The sequence below is a fragment of the Pseudophryne corroboree genome, chromosome 4 (genome assembly GCF_028390025.1).
Source record: "Pseudophryne corroboree isolate aPseCor3 chromosome 4, aPseCor3.hap2, whole genome shotgun sequence".
Classification (NCBI taxonomy): Eukaryota; Metazoa; Chordata; class Amphibia; order Anura; family Myobatrachidae; genus Pseudophryne; species Pseudophryne corroboree.
In genome coordinates, this window is record NC_086447.1 from 335,433,802 (window position 1) to 335,452,900 (window position 19,099).

Below are 19,099 nucleotides of genomic sequence, written 5' to 3' on the forward strand. Positions count from 1 at the left end.
TTCATTTAAGGACAGAATCCCTTATAAGCAAGTAATTAGAATTAAAAAAAAAAAACAGTGATGAAAACAAATAACAACATCCAGAATATTAGCAGCTCCCCTCCCTCCCTCCATCCTTGGGCAGTTACCAGCTCCTTCCCCAATCCCACCCTCCCTACTTAGGCAGAGTCACCAGATCCTTCACCCTCCCTCCCTCCCTCCCTACTCCTTGGGCAATGTTACCAGCTCCTTCCCCCCTTCCTTCCCTCCTTGGGCATACTTACCAGCTCTCCCTTCCTCCCTCAGCACATTCAGCAGCCCCGCCACCCCACCCCCCCTTAATACTGGGCAGATCTAGCACCCCTACCCCGCTGCCACCCGCCAGCCATTCAAACACGGACAGCCCACAGCCATGGTACCTTAGCGATATAAACCAGTCCTCCAGTCCACAACGGCAGTCAATGCAGCAGCTGCATTCAAACCTCCCGCTTCGGCGTCCTGCTTTTGGCTCCACCCCCAACTCCATCCAGCAGCGACAAGTCCTTCTGTCTGGTACAGCTACACTCGGCTGCACCAGTGACCTGACGTAGCGGCGGTCACCGCGGCTTGTAGCTTTTGTAGTGCAATGACAAGCAGCCACTCGGGCCGCTTGTCATTGCATAGTGGTGGGAGGCAGCGGGCCGGCCAGGATCCGTTTGCGGGCCGTATCCGGCCCGCGGGCCGTATTTTGCCCACCCCTATTCTAGAAGTATAGCAATTAATAATAATATTTTATTTATATAGTGCTCTTTCTCCAATAGGACTCAAGGCGCTTAACAGATACATAGCATAATATAGTACAGAAACAATGAAGTACAGAACAGCTTTCCATAAAATACAGAAGCATGTAGATATTAAGACTTTATGGAAAAGCTTACGTAAACAGGAAAGTCTTTACTTTACTTTTGAAGGATTCTATAGCACTGTGCGGGGAAGAGAGTTCCATAGAGTCGAAGCCGCATGATTAAAAGCTCGACCCCCAGATGAATTATGGGAGATTCTAGGTACTGCTAAAAGTCCTTCATCTATAGATACAGGTTGAGTATCCCATATCCAAATATTCCGAAATACGGAATATTCCGAAATACAGACTTTTTTGAATGAGAGTGAGATAGTGAAACCTAAGTTTTTTAATGACTCAATGTACACAAACTTTGTTTAATACACAAAGTTATTAAAAATATTATATTAAATGACCTTTAGGCTGTGTGTATAAGGTGTATATGAAACATAAATGAATTGTGTGAATGTGCACACACTTTGTTTAATGCACACAGTTATAAAAAATATTGGCTAAAATTACTTTCAGGCTGTGTGTATAAGGTGTAAATTAATTATAAATGCATTCTGTGCTTAGATTTAGGTCCCATCACCATGATATCTCATTATGGTATGCAATTATTCCAAAATACGGAAAAATCCCATATCCAAAATACCTCTGGTCCCAAGCATTTTGGATAAGGGATACTCAACCTGTAGCAGTAATCGAGTGGGGCAGTATGGGGTCAGAAGCTTCTTCAGGTACCTTGGGCCCTGGTCATGTACTGCTTTGAAACTCAGTAAGCCAATCTTGAAGATGATTCACCATCTTACAGGCAGCCAGTGAAGGGAGTAGAGGATGGGTGTTATGTGGCTAGAACGGGGCTGGTCGGTTAACAGCCTGGCAGCTGTGTTTTGCACCAGCTGTAAGCGGTGCAATTCTTTTGCTGGGGGACCAAGGTAGAGGGCATTACAGTAGTCTAATCGAGATGATACAAATGCATGGATGACTTTTGGCAGATCATCTGAGGGAATTAAGTGATTGATTCTGACTATGTTCCTCAGGTGAAGGAATGAGAACTTGATTGTGGCTGATATCTGATGTTTAAGTGTCAAGCCACCATCCAGGACAACGCCAAGATTCCGCACATGATCAGTGGTTTGTAATTCTGAATCCCTAAGTGTAAGACCAGTTGGTTGGCTATGCTGCAGTCTTGTCATTTAATGTTGCCGTCTTATAATAAGGACCTCTGTTTTATCAGGGTTCAGTCGCAGCCAACTGGCACTCATCCGTTCCTGGAGCTCCGCTAGACAGCCATTTAGGGTTGCTATTGGGTTATCAGTGCCCGGCGCAAAGGACAAGTACAGTTATGTATCATCTGCATAGAAGTGGTAGACCAGGCCATGGCGCCTGATTATTTCACACAGTGGGAGCATAATTAATTATGTGTTCCTATTATTTAAATTAAAAAATACTGCCAGACATTACAATAAGACAACAGACATAGGGGGTAATTCCAAGTTGATCGCAGCATGACATTTTTTAGCAGTTGGGCAAAACCATGTGCACTGCAGGGGGGGGGGGGGGGGGAGAGATATAACATTTGCAGAGAGAGTTAGATTTGGGTGGGGTATATTGTTTCTGTGCAGGGTCAATACTGGCTGCTTTATTTTTACACTGCAATTTAGATTGCAGATTGAACACACCACACCCAAATCTAACTCTCTCTGCACATGTTATATCTGCCTCCCCTGCAGTGTACATGGTTTTGCCGAACTGCTAAAAAATTTCCTGCTGCGATCAACTTGGAATTACCCCCATAACTGCTTAAATAATAACTGGCTGTTTCTCTATACTTGTTATGTGGTCACAGTAAAAGAGGAAATGCTACAGCACGATACAGGAAATGGAAAGCTACAGAGCATAGGGAAAAGAATAGGAAGCGCTGTAGCTGGGACATGGGGAAAATACCGACATGAAGAAGAAAAAAAAAAAAAAAAGAGAAAGCCACATTCAAGCACACAGATAGACAGTATTGTGTTAGTGACTGGATTAATAGCAAACTCCAAGACTGATTCAAGCTTTACCTCTCTGTGGCAATAAACATGCGCTCTCATTGTAGATTATCGTCATACTGAATGAATTAGTACTGGGATATCATTTCATTGTGTATAAATAATTAAATACGTATGATTGGAAAGCTTCTAGAACTTATATCCAATAACAATTATAAAAACACTACAAAAGTGACATTATGAAATTACAAATACGCAAAACTGGGAAGCTCATTTGGTGGAACAAAAGAAATAAGAGTACAGTATTTTAGAAGGAAAACTAAAAATTATTAAATTAATAATGGGGTTGCCTTTACTGACAGCAGGCCACCCCATTGTCATAGTACTTTAATGGGGTGTAGTATGGTATGCCGGCGACTGGGCTCCCGGCGACCAGCATACCGGCGCTGGGAGCCCGACCGCCGGCATACACACAGTGTGGTGAGCGCAAAGGAGCCCCTTGCGGGCTCGCTGCACTCGCCACTCTGTGGGCACGGTGGCGCGCCACGCTATTTATTCTCCCTCCAGGGGGGTCGTGGACCCCCACGAGGGAGAATAGCTGTTGGTATGCCGGGTGTCGGGATCCCGGCGCCGGTATACTGTGCGCCGGGATCCCGACATTCGGCATACTGAAGACCACCCCTTTAATGTGTCACTGTTCCCAACCTAGAGTTTCTGTCTAACTGCAAAACTATATAAATCTAAAAGCAATGAGGTCACTGTGACCCATATAGAGCACACTTGCACACACAAAGCAGTATTGCAGAGGATTCTGTTGTCTATAAATACACAAATCTCTCTGCTTTCCCTTTCATCCGAACAAGCATGACACGTGACACCATTGCATGGAGTGCTTGAAAGTGCTTTTCATGTGAAAGGGATAACTTGTATGTGTCAATTAAGGGGCTTCAAAACAAGTTTTGTGTCTGGTGATATGATATGTGTAAAGTTCCATGTTCCGCCTTTGTGACACTGTGCTCCAGTGCTGAATATACTGAGTAGTGTATAAATTAGATATGTGCATCAAAGGACAAGCTGCAGTATTCAATTTAGATTTAGTTTGGCCAATAAACACACAGCATGACTTTAAAAATATCAGCTATGTACAATGTGCCTCAATTGATAACATCTAGCCACATAAAAAGGTCCAATTACTGTATTAACATGCAAAAGCCATAAAGTTATGTACAAAACTGCAAAAAGGATGCAACACAATGCAAGCTTCAATATAAGACACTTTGGGATATAAGATGACAAATTAACATATATAGTAAAATATTAATACTTACTGCAAGCAGAAGCAGAATGCAACCAAGTGGGAGAGATAACATGCAATGGAGAGCATCTCATAACAAGAGTTTTTATTAGAAGGAAAAAGATTTGAGGATCAGGATGTGATAATGCTCCAAGTGATTCATGCAAAATTCTTTGGCAGCTTACTACAGAGTGATATTGATTTGTGCTTCTTTACCCTGAAGATCTTAGTGGTAGGTGAATGTAGTAATCATTTATCAGTCTAACATTGTTTTTATTAGCAAGCACGAACGCAACACTAGTGTTGTATTCAGAATAACAATTCCATTGCAAATAAGATACTGAAATGTTACTTATTATTTATATGCAAGTATGAGACACATCCATTGCAGGAGATCTATGTCAAGTACAAGGATCACATTTAGAGGAACGTGCCACATGTAATACATGAAGGGTAGAAGAGGCTGGTTGATACCTGGTGTGATCTGCCTTTTTCCTGTCATGTGAAAAAATGGGGCAGGATTAAAACATACTAGAAAGGAGGAGAAGGAATGAAAATGCAAAATAAGAGCAGCAGCATGACATGAAATCAGAAATTAAGATTGCAGCTAAAGCACTACAAAAAAAATAAAAAAAAATATAAGACTCAAACAGCATCTTATATTTCTGTGCTGATCCTTCATCTCAGCCAGTGGTAACAATATATTCTCTCCAACAGGATGAACAGAAATGCCACCATATGGGACTGCATCCTGTGTCCAGGAGAAGCAACACATTATTACCTGTTCCATGTTTTGAAAGCATTGCTGGCTCGTTTAAACAGGTATCCTTCCATAACAATACCATTGTCTGCGTCAACATTGCATTCCAGATTGGAGTCATCAGCAGATAAACCCTAATGGAAGCAAAGAGAGAAAACTTGTGAAAGAAACAAAAAAAAAAAAATAATAATAAGAAGAATTTACTTACCGATAATTCTATTTCTCGTAGTCCGTAGTGGATGCTGGGGACTCCGTCAGGACCATGGGAAATAGCGGCTCCGCAGGAGACAGGGCACAAAAGTAAAAGCTTTAGGATCAGGTGGTGTGCACTGGCTCCTCCCCCTATGACCCTCCTCCAAGCCTCAGTTAGGATACTGTGCCCGGACGAGCGTACACAATAAGGAAGGATTTTGAATCCCGGGTAAGACTCATACCAGCCACACCAATCACACTGTACAACCTGTGATCTGAACCCAGTTAACAGCATGATAACAGCGGAGCCTCTGAAAAGATGGCTCACAAGAATAATAACCCGATTTTTGTAACAATAACTATGTACAAGTATTGCAGACAATCCGCACTTGGGATGGGCGCCCAGCATCCACTACGGACTACGAGAAATAGAATTATCGGTAAGTAAATTCTTATTTTCTCTGACGTCCTAAGTGGATGCTGGGGACTCCGTCAGGACCATGGGGATTATTCCAAAGCTCCCAAACGGGCGGGAGAGTGCGGATGACTCTGCAGCACCGAGTGAGAGAACTCCAGGTCCTCCTCAGCCAGGGTGTGCCCCTGACCAAGTAGCAGCTCGGCAAAGTTGTAAAGCCGAGACCCCTCGGGCAGCCGCCCAAGATGAGCCCACCTTCCTTGTGGAATGGGCATTTACATATTTTGGCTGTGGCAGGCCTGCCACAGAATGTGCAAGCTGAATTGTACTACACATCCAACTAGCAATCGTCTGCTTAGAAGCAAGAGCACCCAGTTTGTTGGGTGCATACAGGATAACAGCAAGTCAGTTTTCCTGACTCCAGCCGTCCTGGAAACCTATATTTTCAGGGCCCTGACAACATCTAGCAACTTGGAGTCCTCCAAGTCCCTAGTAGCCGCAGGTACCACAATAAGCTGGTTCAGGTGAAACGCTGACACCACCTTAGGGAGAAACTGGGGACGAGTCCGCAGTTCTGCCCTGTCCGAATGGACAATCAGATATGGGCTTTTGTGAGACAAAGCCGCCAATTCTGACACTCGCCTGGCCGAGGCCAGGGCCAACATCATGGTCACTTTCCATGTGAGATATTTCAAATCCACAGATTTGAGCGGTTTAAACCAATGTGATTTGAGGAATCCCAGAACTACGTTGAGATCCCACAGTGCCACTGGAGGCACAAAAGGGGTTGTATATGCAGTACTCCCTTGACAAACTTCTGGACTTCAGGAACTGAAGCCAATTCTTTCTGGAAGAAAATCGACAGGGCCGAAATTTTAACCTTAATGGACCCCAATTTGAGGCCCATAGACACTCCTGTTTGCAGGAAATGCAGGAATCGACCGAGTTGAAATTTCTTCGTGGGTCCTTCCTGGCCTCACACCACGCAACATATTTTCGCCACATGTGGTGATAATGTTGTGCGGTCACCTCCTTCCTGGCTTTGACCAGGGTAGGAATGACCTCTTCCGGAATGCCTTTTTCCCTTAGGATCCGGCGTTCAACCGCCATGCCGTCAAACGCAGCCGCGGTAAGTCTTGGAACAGACATGGTACTTGCTGAAGCAAGTCCCTTCTTAGCGGCAGAGGCCATGAGTCCTCTGTGAGCATCTCTTGAAGTTCCGGGTACCAAGTCCTTCTTGGCCAATCCGGAGCCACGAGTATAGTTCTTACTCCTCTACGTCTTATAATTCTCAGTACCTTAGGTATGAGAAGCAGAGGAGGGAACACATACACCGACTGGTACACCCACGGTGTTACCAGAACGTCCACAGCTATTGCCTGAGGGTCTCTTGACCTGGCGCAATACCTGTCCAGTTTTTTGTTCAGGCGGGACGCCATCATGTCCACCTTTGGTCTTTCCCAACGGTTCACAATCATGTGGAAGACTTCCCGATGAAGTCCCCACTCTCCCGGGTGGAGGTCGTGCTGAGGAAGTCTGCTTCCCAGTTGTCCACTCCCGGAATGAACACTGCTGACAGTGCTATCACATGATTTTCCGCCCAGCGAAGAATCCTTGCAGTTTCTGCCATTGCCCTCCTGCTTCTTGTGCCGCCCTGTCTGTTTACGTGGGCGACTGCCGTGATGTTGTCCCACTGGATCAATACCGGCTGACCTTGAAGCAGAGGTCTTGCTAAGCTTAGAGCATTGTAAATTGCTCTTAGCTCCAGTATATTTATGTGGAGAGAAGTCTCCAGACTTGATCACACTCCCTGGAAATTTTTTCCTTGTGTGACTGCTCCCCAGCCTTTCAGGCTGGCATCCGTGGTCACCAGGACCCAGTCCTGAATGCCGAATCTGTGGCCCTTTAGTAGATGAGCACTCTGCAGCCACCACAGAAGAGACACCCTTGTCCTTGGAGACAGGGTTATCCGCTGATGCATCTGAAGATGCGATCCGGACCATTTTTCCAGCAGATCCCACTGAAAAGTTCTTGCGTGAAATCTGCCGAATGGAATCGCTTCGTAAGAAGCCACCATTTTTCCCAGGACCCTTGTGCAATGATGCACTGACACTTTTCCTGGTTTTAGGAGGTTCCTGACTAGCTCGGATAACTCCCTGGCTTTCTCCTCCGGGAGAAACACCTTTTTCTGGACTGTGTCCAGAATCATCCCTAGGAACAGCAGACGTGTCGTCGGATACAGCTGCGATTTTGGAATATTTAGAATCCACCCGTGCTGTCGTAGAACTACTTGAGATAGTGCTACTCCGACCTCCAACTGTTCTCTGGACCTTGCCCTTATCAGGAGATCGTCCAAGTAAGGGATAATTAAGACGCCTTTTCTTTGAAGAAGAATCATCATTTCGGCCATTACCTTGGTAAAGACCCGTGGTGCCGTGGACAATCCAAACGGCAGCGTCTGAAACTGATAGTGACAGTTTTGTACCACGAACCTGAGGTAGCCTTGGTGAGAAGGGCAAATTGGGACATGGAGGTAAGCATCCTTGATGTCCAGGGACACCATATAGTCCCCTTCTTCCTGGTTCGCTATCACTGCTCTGAGTGACTCCATCTTGATTTGAACCTTTGTATGTAAGTGTTCAAATATTTCAGATTTAGAATAGGTCTCACCGAGCCGTCTGGCTTCAGTACCACAATATAGTGTGGAATAATACCCCTTTCCTTGTTGTAGGAGGGGTACTTTGATTATCACCTGCTGGGAATACAGCTTGTGAATTGTTTCCAATACTGCCTCCCTGTCGGAGGGAGACGTTGGTAAAGCAGACTTCAGGAACCTGCGAGGGGGAGACGTCTCGAATTTCCAATCTGTACCCCTGGGATACTACTTGTAGGATCCAGGGGTCCACTTGCGAGTGAGCCCACTGCGCGCTGAAACTCTTGAGACGACCCCCCACCGCACCTGAGTCCGCTTGTACGGCCCCAGCGTCATGCTGAGGACTTGGCAAAAGCGGTGGAGGGCTTCTGTTCCTGGGAATGGGCTGCCTGCTGCAGTCTTCTTCCCTTTCCTCTATCCCTGGGCAGATATGACTGGCCTTTTGCCTGCTTGCCCTTATGGGGACGAAAGGACTGAGGCTGAAAAGACGGTGTCTTTTTCTGCTGAGATGTGACTTGGGGTAAAAAAGGTGGATTTTCCAGCTGTTGCCGTGGCCACCAGGTCCGATGGACCGACCCCAAATAACTCCTCCCCTTTATACGGCAATACTTCCATGTGCCGTTTGGAATCTGCATCACCTGACCACTGTCGTGTCCATAAACATCTTCTGGCAGATATGGACATCGCACTTACTCTTGATGCCAGAGTGCAAATATCCCTCTGTGCATCTCGCATATATAGAAATGCATCCTTTAAATGCTCTATAGTCAATAAAATACTGTCCCTGTCAAGGGTATCAATATTTTCAGTCAGGGAATCCGACCAAGCCACCCCAGCGCTGCACATCCAGGCTGAGGCGATCGCTGGTCGCAGTATAACACCAGTATGTGTGTATATACTTTTTAGGATATTTTCCAGCCTCCTATCAGCTGGCTCCTTGAGGGCTGCCGTATCTGGAGACGGTAATGCCACTTGTTTTGATAAGCGTGTGAGCGCCTTATCCACCCTAAGGGGTGTTTTAGAACGCCAATAATTTTCTATCGGGGGAAACCCACGCATCATCACACACTTCATTTAATTTATCTGATTCAGGAAAAACTACAGGTAGTTTTTTCACACCCCACATAATACCCTCTTTTGTGGTACTTGTAGTATCAGAAATATGTAACACCTCCTTCTTTGCCCTTAACATGTAACGTGTGGCCCAAATGGAAAATACGTTTGTTTCTTCACCGTCGACACTGGAGTCAGTGTCCGTGTCTGTGTCGACCGACTGAGGTAAATGGGCGTTTTAAAGCCCCTGACGGTGTTTGAGACGCCTGGACAGGTACTAATTGGTTTGCCGGCCGTCTCATGTCGTCAACCGACCTTGCAGCGTGTTGACATTATCACGTAATTCCCTAAATAAGCCATCCATTCCGGTGTCGACTCCCTAGAGAGTGACATCACCATTACAGGCAATTGCTCCGCCTCCTCACCAACATCGTCCTCATACATGTCGACACACACGTACCGACACACAGCACACACACAGGGAATGCTCTGATAGAGGACAGGACCCCACTAGCCCTTTGGGGAGACAGAGGGAGAGTTTGCCAGCACACACCAAAACGCTATATTATACAGGGACAACCTTATATAAGTGTTTTCCCTTATAGCATCTTAATATATAATAATATCGCCAAATAAGTGCCCCCCCCTCTCTGTTTTAACCCTGTTTCTGTAGTGCAGTGCAGGGGAGAGCCTGGGAGCCTTCCTAGCAGCGGAGCTGTGTAGGAAAATGGCGCTGTGTGCTGAGAAGAATAGGCCCCGCCCCCTTTTCGGCGGGCTTCTTCTCCCGTTTTTCTGACAACCTGGCAGGGGTTAAATACATCCATATAGCCCCAGGGGCTATATGTGATGTATTTTTAGCCAGCATAGGTACTTTCATTGCTGCCCAGGGCGCCCCCCCAAGCGCCCTGCACCCTCAGTGACCGTTGGTGTGAAGTGTGCTGAGAGCAATGGCGCACAGCTGCAGTGCTGTGCGCTACCTCATGAAGACTGATTTCTGGACCTCTTCTCTCTTCAGCATCTGCAAGGGGGTCGGCGGCGCGGCTCCGGTGACCCATCCAGGCTGTACCTGTGATCGTCCCTCTGGAGCTAGTGTCCAGTAGCCTAAGAAGCCAATCCATCCTGCACGCAGGTGAGTTCACTTCTTCTCCCCTAAATCCCTCGTTGCAGTGAGCCTGTTGCCAGCAGGACTCACTGAAAATAAAAAACCTAACAAAACTTTTACTCTAAGCAGCTCTTTAGGAGAGCCACCTAGATTGCACCCTTCTCGGCCGGGCACAAAAACCTAACTGAGGCTTGGAGGAGGGTCATAGGGGGAGGAGCCAGTGCACACCACCTGATCCTAAAGCTTTTACTTTTGTGCCCTGTCTCCTGCGGAGCCGCTATTCCCCATGGTCCTGACGGAGTCCCCAGCATCCACTTAGGACGTCAGAGAAATATATATATATATATATATATATATATATATATATGTCTGCTCAGTACTGAATTTCATGGTAATTGCATTAAGGGGCATACACACGGGGCGACTTGTGATCTGTGCTTTGCGATCTAGGTTAGCACAGATCGCTCAGCACACAGCGATGCGTGCTGAGCAATCTGTGCTAACCAGTGTTCTTTATGCACATGCTAAGTGATCTAACTAGATCTTACCTACAAGTGCTAAAGATCTGAGCGGGCAATGGCGACGCGCGGCCATCGGGTGTACACACGGAGCGACTCGTGCTTAGGGGGTCATTCCGACCCGATCGCTCGCTGCACTTTATCGCGGGGCAGCGATCGGGTCGGAACTGCGCATGTGACGGCGCATGCCAGCCGTCGTTGCCTAGCGATCGCCTCTGAGGCAGAGGTGGTCGCTGGGCGGGAGGGGGATGGACGGCGGCGTTAAGCCGCCATTTAGGGGCAGCGGTCCGGCCAACGCAGGTGTGGCCGGACTGTTGGGGGGGCGGGCCGCGGCGGCTTCGTGATGTCACACGCAGCTGCTGCGACCCGGAGCAGCAAAGAGGTTCTCCCGGCCAGCCGCAGGAGCTGCATTGGCCAGAAGTAACTCCTGAGATGCAAAAGCATCGCCGCCGTGCAAAGCTTTTGCATTTCTGTGGGGGGTGGGGGGTGGGGGGGGGGGTTGGGCGGGCAGGCCGGCACTGACATGCGGGGCAGACTAGCCCTGTGCTGGGCATCCCACCGCATGTCTGAGTGTCTGATCGTAGCTGTGCTAAATTTAGCACAGCTACGATCAACTCGGAATGACCCCCTTAATTTCTAAGCAATCTAGATAGATCACTTAGAAAATAGGCAAAAATCGCCCCGTGTGTACGCTCCATTAGGGAAACAATTAATCCACCTCTACTGAATATTTATCCCATGGGGTCGATTCAATTCAGCAGGATATGCAGCCACACATCCCTGCGATGTTCCGCTGTAGCAAATATAAGGAGCCCTGAACATCACTAGTTTTCCTGTGAACCTCTAATGGGGTGCAAGAACAAATTAGTGATGTTCTGGAACAGCACTTTATGGCCACGATGCTGAACTGAATTAATGTCTTATCTATGTACCCCCATTTGTGCTAACATCTTATGTCCAGGATGCTGTTTATGGGACTCTTTGTTTGCCCAATTTAAAGATCCTGATTCCATCTTCCTCCTAGGTTCATTGCGCCAAACACTGGGATGATGAGACACGTGGGTCAGGCCTGAATGTTACATACATAAAAGGCCCCCCGTAATGGGATGAGACTGTTACTGGGTGGATGAGATACTAAATACCAAGCTTGTCACAGCGTATTCATTCTGTTTCAGTCACATAAACCCTTTACTGTCTGTCCCAGATAGAAGCTAATCCAGGTTTTACTACTAACTTTGTGATTTGTGCAGCCGGTAGGACAACCAATGGCACCCAGAAATGGCTGAAGTTTACTTGCCAGCTGACTTTAGCACTAAAGGTGATGTATTTTAGCTGTAACTGGAGCAACAATGTTTGGTCTTCTTTATACAAACAAATACTTTAATTTTTTAAATAAAACACCAACAGGTTATTTAAAAAAGAGAAATAACACATTTTAAGTATTTTTATTACTGCAATAACAAGTAAAAACCAAGCAATGATAACACAGAACTGCAAAGCGTTCCCTCATGGGTATCGTAAACATCTCAGTATTCAAAGCAGTGAGCTGCGCACTGGCACAAGATAAATAATTCAGAGGATGATCTATTTCACTGCAGCCATGACCTTGATTGGTAACCTAACCCAAGCAGGAGACAATCAAGCTTCCATACGAATGTTCAGTGCCAGAATATAAAAGTAGTGGAGTGTTTCGTTAAAGTAGATCCTTTGGTACTAGTTCTCCCGCACACCTACCTTTTGCTGAATTGTCGAGTGTTTAAGCTCCATGTCTCTCTTTTCCTTTGCTGCATCCACAACAAGGCAATCCAGCTGTAAAATACAGAAAACTGTACAGTAAAACTAGCAGCCAACCACGTTGCTCAATTCTTGATCATAACATGTGGATGTCATTTTTCATTCTAACAATATAACCTAAATTTACAGCATCTAAAGCCTCTACCCTTGTACAACCTCTTCAAGGCTCAGGAACAGAACAAATATACTCACACTGCACATGCAGAAATAAGTGCCTGCTTATATACCTTTAGAAGACAAGAGATTTACAACAAGTGCCATAACACATTAGCTACAAATAATTACTTTTTAAGAAAATAAAAATGGCTCGGGAAATCCAAATCATTTTTTGCTATACAATTTATTCCCTTTCCTCCAAATCTGCATTCAATCTATAATCCTCTTGCTTGATATGTATGTCTGAGGACAAGTAAGTGGATTTTTGCCAAAAGTCACTTGATGCATATGGATATCTTCAGAGACCTGCCCCAGTCCTCACTCATTTGTGACAAACATCAAGCAAAATTAACAAAATCATAGGTGAATGGGAGTATACTGTGAGAAAATATAATACTGACCATAACACACCTAATAGTTCACCTTTAATAAATATCCTTTAGAAGTGCTGGAAAGAATATAATCAAATCTAACAAAACAAATGAATTTAGAACATTGACGCAAAGCTAGATTGTCTACGGCTACCTATGTATTCACGGGAAGAGTACATCTGGAATAAAAAAAACATTTTATAAATGAATATGTAATCACTATTTAGCACACAATTTGAACAAAAGAATGTGATACTAGGGATAGTGCACCAAGAATTAAGACTATTCTTTCCCCGTGTGTAAGACTGTGGCTCCAATAAAACCTTTGATTGACATTTATGGGATCTACCTATCGTCAGTAATTTAATGATGTACAGCAATACTGTATTTGTGTTAGCATACATGAATTGAACATGTACAGTACGAGAGAGACTAATGTGTAGGTGTTATATATGGGGTGTAATCATGTGACCGGCGGTCACATATACTCCACATACACCCCGCCCCATCACAATCCCGACGGTCGGCATGCCGACTAACAGGAACTTTTCCTACTCGTGGGTGTCCACGATACCCATAGAGTGGGATGTTGCCACTGTGCCCGCAGTGTGGTAAGAGCAGCGAGACCGCAAGGGGTTTGCTGCACTCGACCTCACCCCCCTGCTGGGATCCCGGCGTCGGTATGCCGACTGGCGGTCATGCATATCACACCCATATATACTACACAGACATAAAATACTGACGGGGAAGATAATTTTTGTCTAAGAATTCCACGTGACAATTTTGAAGGTAGTAGGGCAAATCATATTAGGGAATAATGTACAGGGAATAAGGGATGCTATTAGAATAAGAGCAGGCATTCATGTACTAGGTCAGAGGTTATGAATCAGCTCCTCCCTCAGATCATGATTTGATGATTACCACATGATATAACACATGCGGTACCACACTGCTGCCATAATCAGCCATAACAGCTCTGGGAATTATAAAAACATTGTCTATGGGGGTGTTGAGCGGCAGCTGAGGAAAAGGACTTGGAAACTGCAGCCACATCCTACAAAGCTTACCACCAATATAAAACGTGTATGTTTAATGTTCTTGATTAATTAACTGATCATCCAGGGAATAAGCAGACAACATAATTACCTGTGCACCCAAATCCTTCATGTAGGGCTCAAGTTCACTAAAAAGTTCATAACCTTGATGGAAGAAGGCCAGATGGGCATACATAAAAGACAGCATCTGTGAATAAAGACACAACAAACTATTATGCAAGAAATGATCTGTATAGCTACTATATAGTAGAACATGCACATACCAACTCTGGCTGCTATCATACAGTAACCACAGGAAAATGTTAGATAAATGCAACATGCACATTTTGTGGGTCTCTCCATACACTACTGGGGTCCTACAAATCTGCCTCTATAGCTGTAACTGGAGCCAAAAAAATCAGTGAGTCAGCAGAAAATAGTACAAACCCATTCTCCTGGTCTTATAAACATGTTTCATCTACAGATTTCCTTGTTCTGAAGTACCTTCCAGCTATAGATTATCTTTTTTTGAAACATGATATAGAGCACTATAAGCAGAAAGCTATTACAGGTTGAGTATCCCATATCCAAATATTCCGAAATACGGAATATTCCGAAATACGGACTTTTTTGAGTGAGACTGAGATAGTGAAACCTTTGTTTTTTGATGGCTCACTGTACACAAACTTTGTTTAATAAACAAAGTTATTAAAAATATTGTATTAAATGACCTTCAGGCTGTGTGTATAAGGTGTATATGAAACATAAATTAATTGTGTGAATGTAGACACACTTTGTGTAATGCACAAAGTTATAAAAAATATTGGCTAAAATGACCTTCAGGCTGTGTATATAAGGTGTATATGAAACATAAATACATTCTGTGCTTAGATTTAGGTCCCATCACCATGATATCCCATTATGCTATGCAATTATTCCAAAATACAGAAAAATCCGATATCCAAAATATCTCTGGTCCCAAGCATTTTGGATAAGGGATACTCAACCTGTATAAAGCAGCCTGTCAGGCTCCTGCTGCAGCTCATACAAGAGATCTACGGATACAGAAAAGCTCAGAATTGTACTGCAGGGATCAATAGGATTCCTCTGAATCAGTGCATGGTATATGTGCAGATAATGCAGACTCACTACAGCTTCCAAAAGCATTCATTGGTTCAGAAATCACTCTAATGACAGAATGAAGATGAAGGCATTTGATCATTTAATAGTACGTTTCAGTATATTGTTTGTACATTGAAAACTTATTTTGCTTCATTCTATACCAGGCATTCCCAACCTCGTTCCTCAAGGCCCACTAACTGTCCAGGTTTAAGCGATATCCATGCTTGAGCACAGGTGTCTTAATTAGTACCTCAGTTATTTCGATTTAACTATCTGTGCTGCAGTCTGGATATCACTAAAACCTGCACTGTTATGGGCCCTACACACTGTGCGATATTAGTGAAAGATATGAACGAGATACCTTTCATATCTTTCAGTGTGGAGGCACCAGCGATGAACGATGTGCGGCTCCACGCTCGTTCATCGCTTGTGCCCCGTCGCTTGTGCATGCAGGCCAATATGGACGATCTCGTCCATATATGCCTGCACGTCTATGGAGCTGGGTGACGGGGGAACTGTAATGGCAAAGCCAGTGGGTTCCCTAAAAATTTAAACCCCCCCCCCCCCAAAAAAAAAAAAAACCAACCAAAAACATAGATGTGCACATTGGCCTTCATTTATTTATGCGTAAACCAGCTAGAAGGTTCAATTTTACGCCTCGGCAGTATATAAAACATTTTGCACTGCAGGGATTGTGAGGGGGGTACTGAGTACTTGAACTCTATACTGCACTGTAATACAAATGCTGCCTAGTATGCGAGACATACAAAAACGTGTTTTCACTTAATACATACAAACAATTGCATTCGCACCCTATGCTTCACATCATGGTTTGCCCAGCACCAAATTTGCACCATTTACCCGGAGTTGCTTCTAATTCTACATGATGCCCATTTTATTTCTACATGGAGTCTGCAGCAAACTTAACACATGTGGTGGCAGGCTGTGGCACAGGATTCTGCAACACTGGGGGCATTCTACTCACTCAGGAGACACTTCTCTTTGTCTTATTCTATTTACCAGTCCATATCACTTGTGTGGGTTCTAACTGCTCCAGCATACACCAAGCAAGAGGCTCAAGGAAATGCCCTTGTGATCCTCACACCTTTACAGAGCCCGCCAAATCAGGAATTATGAAATGCCAAAAACAGTCTTCTCTTCTTCAATGCAAAGGCATTACACTGTGGTGCCTTCTGGTAGTGAAACCTTACCCATCTGAAAAGGGTAAAAGCGCAGCCAGCTATTAGCCCTCCCTACCTGAGACATCCCACGTAACGTGCATGGCACTGGAAAAATAGGATTTTAATTACTTACCGTTAAATCCTTTTCTCGTAGTCCGTAGAGGATACTGGGGATCCATTTAGTACCATGGGGTATAGACGGGTCCACAAGGAGCCATGAGGACTTTAAGAATTTGATAGTGTGGGCTGGCTCCTCCCTCTATGCCCCTCCTACCAGACTCAGTCTAGGAAACTGTGACCGAGGAGAAGGACATACGTTGAGAGAAGGATATAAAAGGATAGTGGTGAGATTCCAAACCAGCACACACAAACAAGAGGAAAGCCATGCTAACCAAACTTGGAACAGGAACAGCAACGGCTGAACCAAACACCAATACTTAACCAAGTAACCGTGCAGGACGAACGAAGCACTGGACGGGCGCCCAGTATCCTCTACGGACTACGAGAAAGGATTTACCGGCAGAAAATTAAAATCCTATTTTCTCTTACGTTCTAGAGGATACCATGGGGAAGTACCAAAGCTCACAAAACCGGGTGGGAGAGTGCTGAGGGTCCTGGAGAACTGATTGACCAAACTGAAGGTCCTCAGAGGCCAAGGTATCGTACTTGTAAAACTTTGCAAATGTGTTTGAACCTGACCAAGTAGCTGCTCGGCAGAGCTGTAAAGCAGAGACACCCCAGGCAGCCACCCAAGAAGAACCCACAGACCTAGTAGAGTGGGCCTGTACAGATTTTGGAACCAGCAAGCCTGCCATGGAATAAGCATGCTGGATAGTGAGCCTGATCCAGCGTGCAATAGACTGTTTTGAAGCAGGACACCCAATCTTATTGGGATCGTAAAGAACAAACAGCGAGTCCGATTTCCTGTGACGAGCCGTTCCCTTCACATAAACCTTCAAAGCCCTCACAACATCCAAAGACTTTGAAGTAACAGAGGCGTCGGTCACTACCGGAACCACCTTAGGAAGAAATTGCTGACGAGTTCTGAGTTCAGCTCTGTCTTCATAGAAGATTAAATAGGGACTCTTATGAGACGCCCCCAGTTCCGACACACGTCTTTCAGAAGCCGTGTGACGGTTTTCCACGTAAGATATTTTACGTCTACATCCTGTAAAGGTTCAAACCAGTCCGATTGGAGGAACTGCAGCACCAAATTGAGATCCCAAGGTGCCGTGGGAGACACAAAGGGAGGCTGGATGTGTAGAACTCCTTTCAAGAACGTCTGGACCTCAGGAAGAGACGCCAATTATTTCTGAAAGAAAGTGGACAAGGCCAAAATCTGGACTTTTATGGAGCCCAGACGTAGGCCCACATCCACAACCCGACAGCAGAAAATTTTCTGCTCTCACACCAAGAGACGTATTTCTTCCAAATACGGTGGTAATGTTTAGACGTTACCCCCTTCCTGGGTTGGATCATAGCCGGGATGACCTTGTCAGGAATCCCTCTCCTGGCTAGAATCAGCCGTTCAACCTCCATGCCGTCAAAGGAAGCCGTGTCAAGTCTTAATAGACGAACGGCCCCTGTTGCAGGAGATCCTCACGAAGAGGTTGAGGCCACGGATCTTCCAGTAGCATCTCCAGAAGGTCCGTGTACCAGGCACTTCTTGGCCAATCCGGAGCAATGAGAATTGCTTGAACTTTTTCCCTTTTTATTCTTTTCAGAATTCTTGGATCAGTGGAAGTGGAGGGAACACGTACACCATCTGATAGACCCAAGGAGTTGTCAGAGCATCCACAGCCACTGCCTGTGGGTCTCTCAACCTGGAACAATACCGCTTGAGCTTCTTGTTGAGATGAGAGGCCATCATGTCGATTTGTGGACATCCCCATCGACGTGTCAAGCACCTGAATGCCTCCGGGTGAAGGTCATGTCTGCTGAGGAAGTCTGCTTCCTAGTTGTCTACTCCCGGAATGAAGACCGCCGACAACGCCACAGCGTGTTTTTCTGCCCAGAGAAGAATTCTTGATACCTCTGACATTGCGTGAAGAAGATATGAGGCCTGTAGAAGGGCGTTGTATACAGCCCGGAGTTCCAGAATGTTGACTGGAAGGACGACTTCCTGACTTGACCATCTTCCTTGAAACTGCACCCCCTGGGTGACCGCTCCCCAACCTCTGAGGCTTGCGTCTGTGGTTAGCAGAATGCAATTCTGAATCCCGAACCTTCAGCCCTTGATTAGGTGAGAAGTCTCTAGCCACCACAGAAGGGAGATCCTGGCCTTTGGCGACCGATGCATCCTCTGGTGCATGTGAAGATGCGATCCGGACCATTTGTCCAACAGATCTAGCTGGAAGGGCCTCGCATGAAACCTTCCGTACTGACGTGCCTCGTAAGAGGCCACCATTTTCCCCAGAAGGTGAATGCATAGATGTACCAATATCAGTGTTGGCTTCAGGACACCCTGAACCATCGACTGGATTACCAATGCCTTTTCCAACGGAAGAAAAACTTTCTGTTACTGTGTCCAGTATCATTCCCAGAAATGGGAGCCTCAGAGTTGGCTCTAAATGAGATTTCGGAAGATTTAGAATCCACCAGTGATCCTGGAGTAGTCTGGCTGTGAGACCAATGCTGTCCAAAAACCTTTACCTGGACGAT

At 45.5% G+C, this 19,099-nt stretch overlaps 1 protein-coding gene across 3 annotated transcripts in view; it reads right to left on the reverse strand.

Moving 5' to 3' along the window:
- Positions 1-19,099, reverse strand: part of ACAP2 (ArfGAP with coiled-coil, ankyrin repeat and PH domains 2) — a 252,506-nt gene that overhangs the window by 60,829 nt on the left and 172,578 nt on the right. For 2 of the 3 annotated variants that reach the window (XM_063916435.1, XM_063916433.1), the window contains exons 8-11: positions 14,248-14,343; positions 12,515-12,589; positions 4,869-4,981; positions 4,562-4,582 (exon numbers count right to left, since the gene is read on the reverse strand). In XM_063916435.1, the coding sequence (XP_063772505.1) occupies positions 4,562-4,582; positions 4,869-4,981; positions 12,515-12,589; positions 14,248-14,343 (305 nt within the window). The remainder of the gene's footprint in view (positions 1-4,561; positions 4,583-4,868; positions 4,982-12,514; positions 12,590-14,247; positions 14,344-19,099) is intronic. The other variant, XM_063916434.1, reaches the window with a different exon arrangement.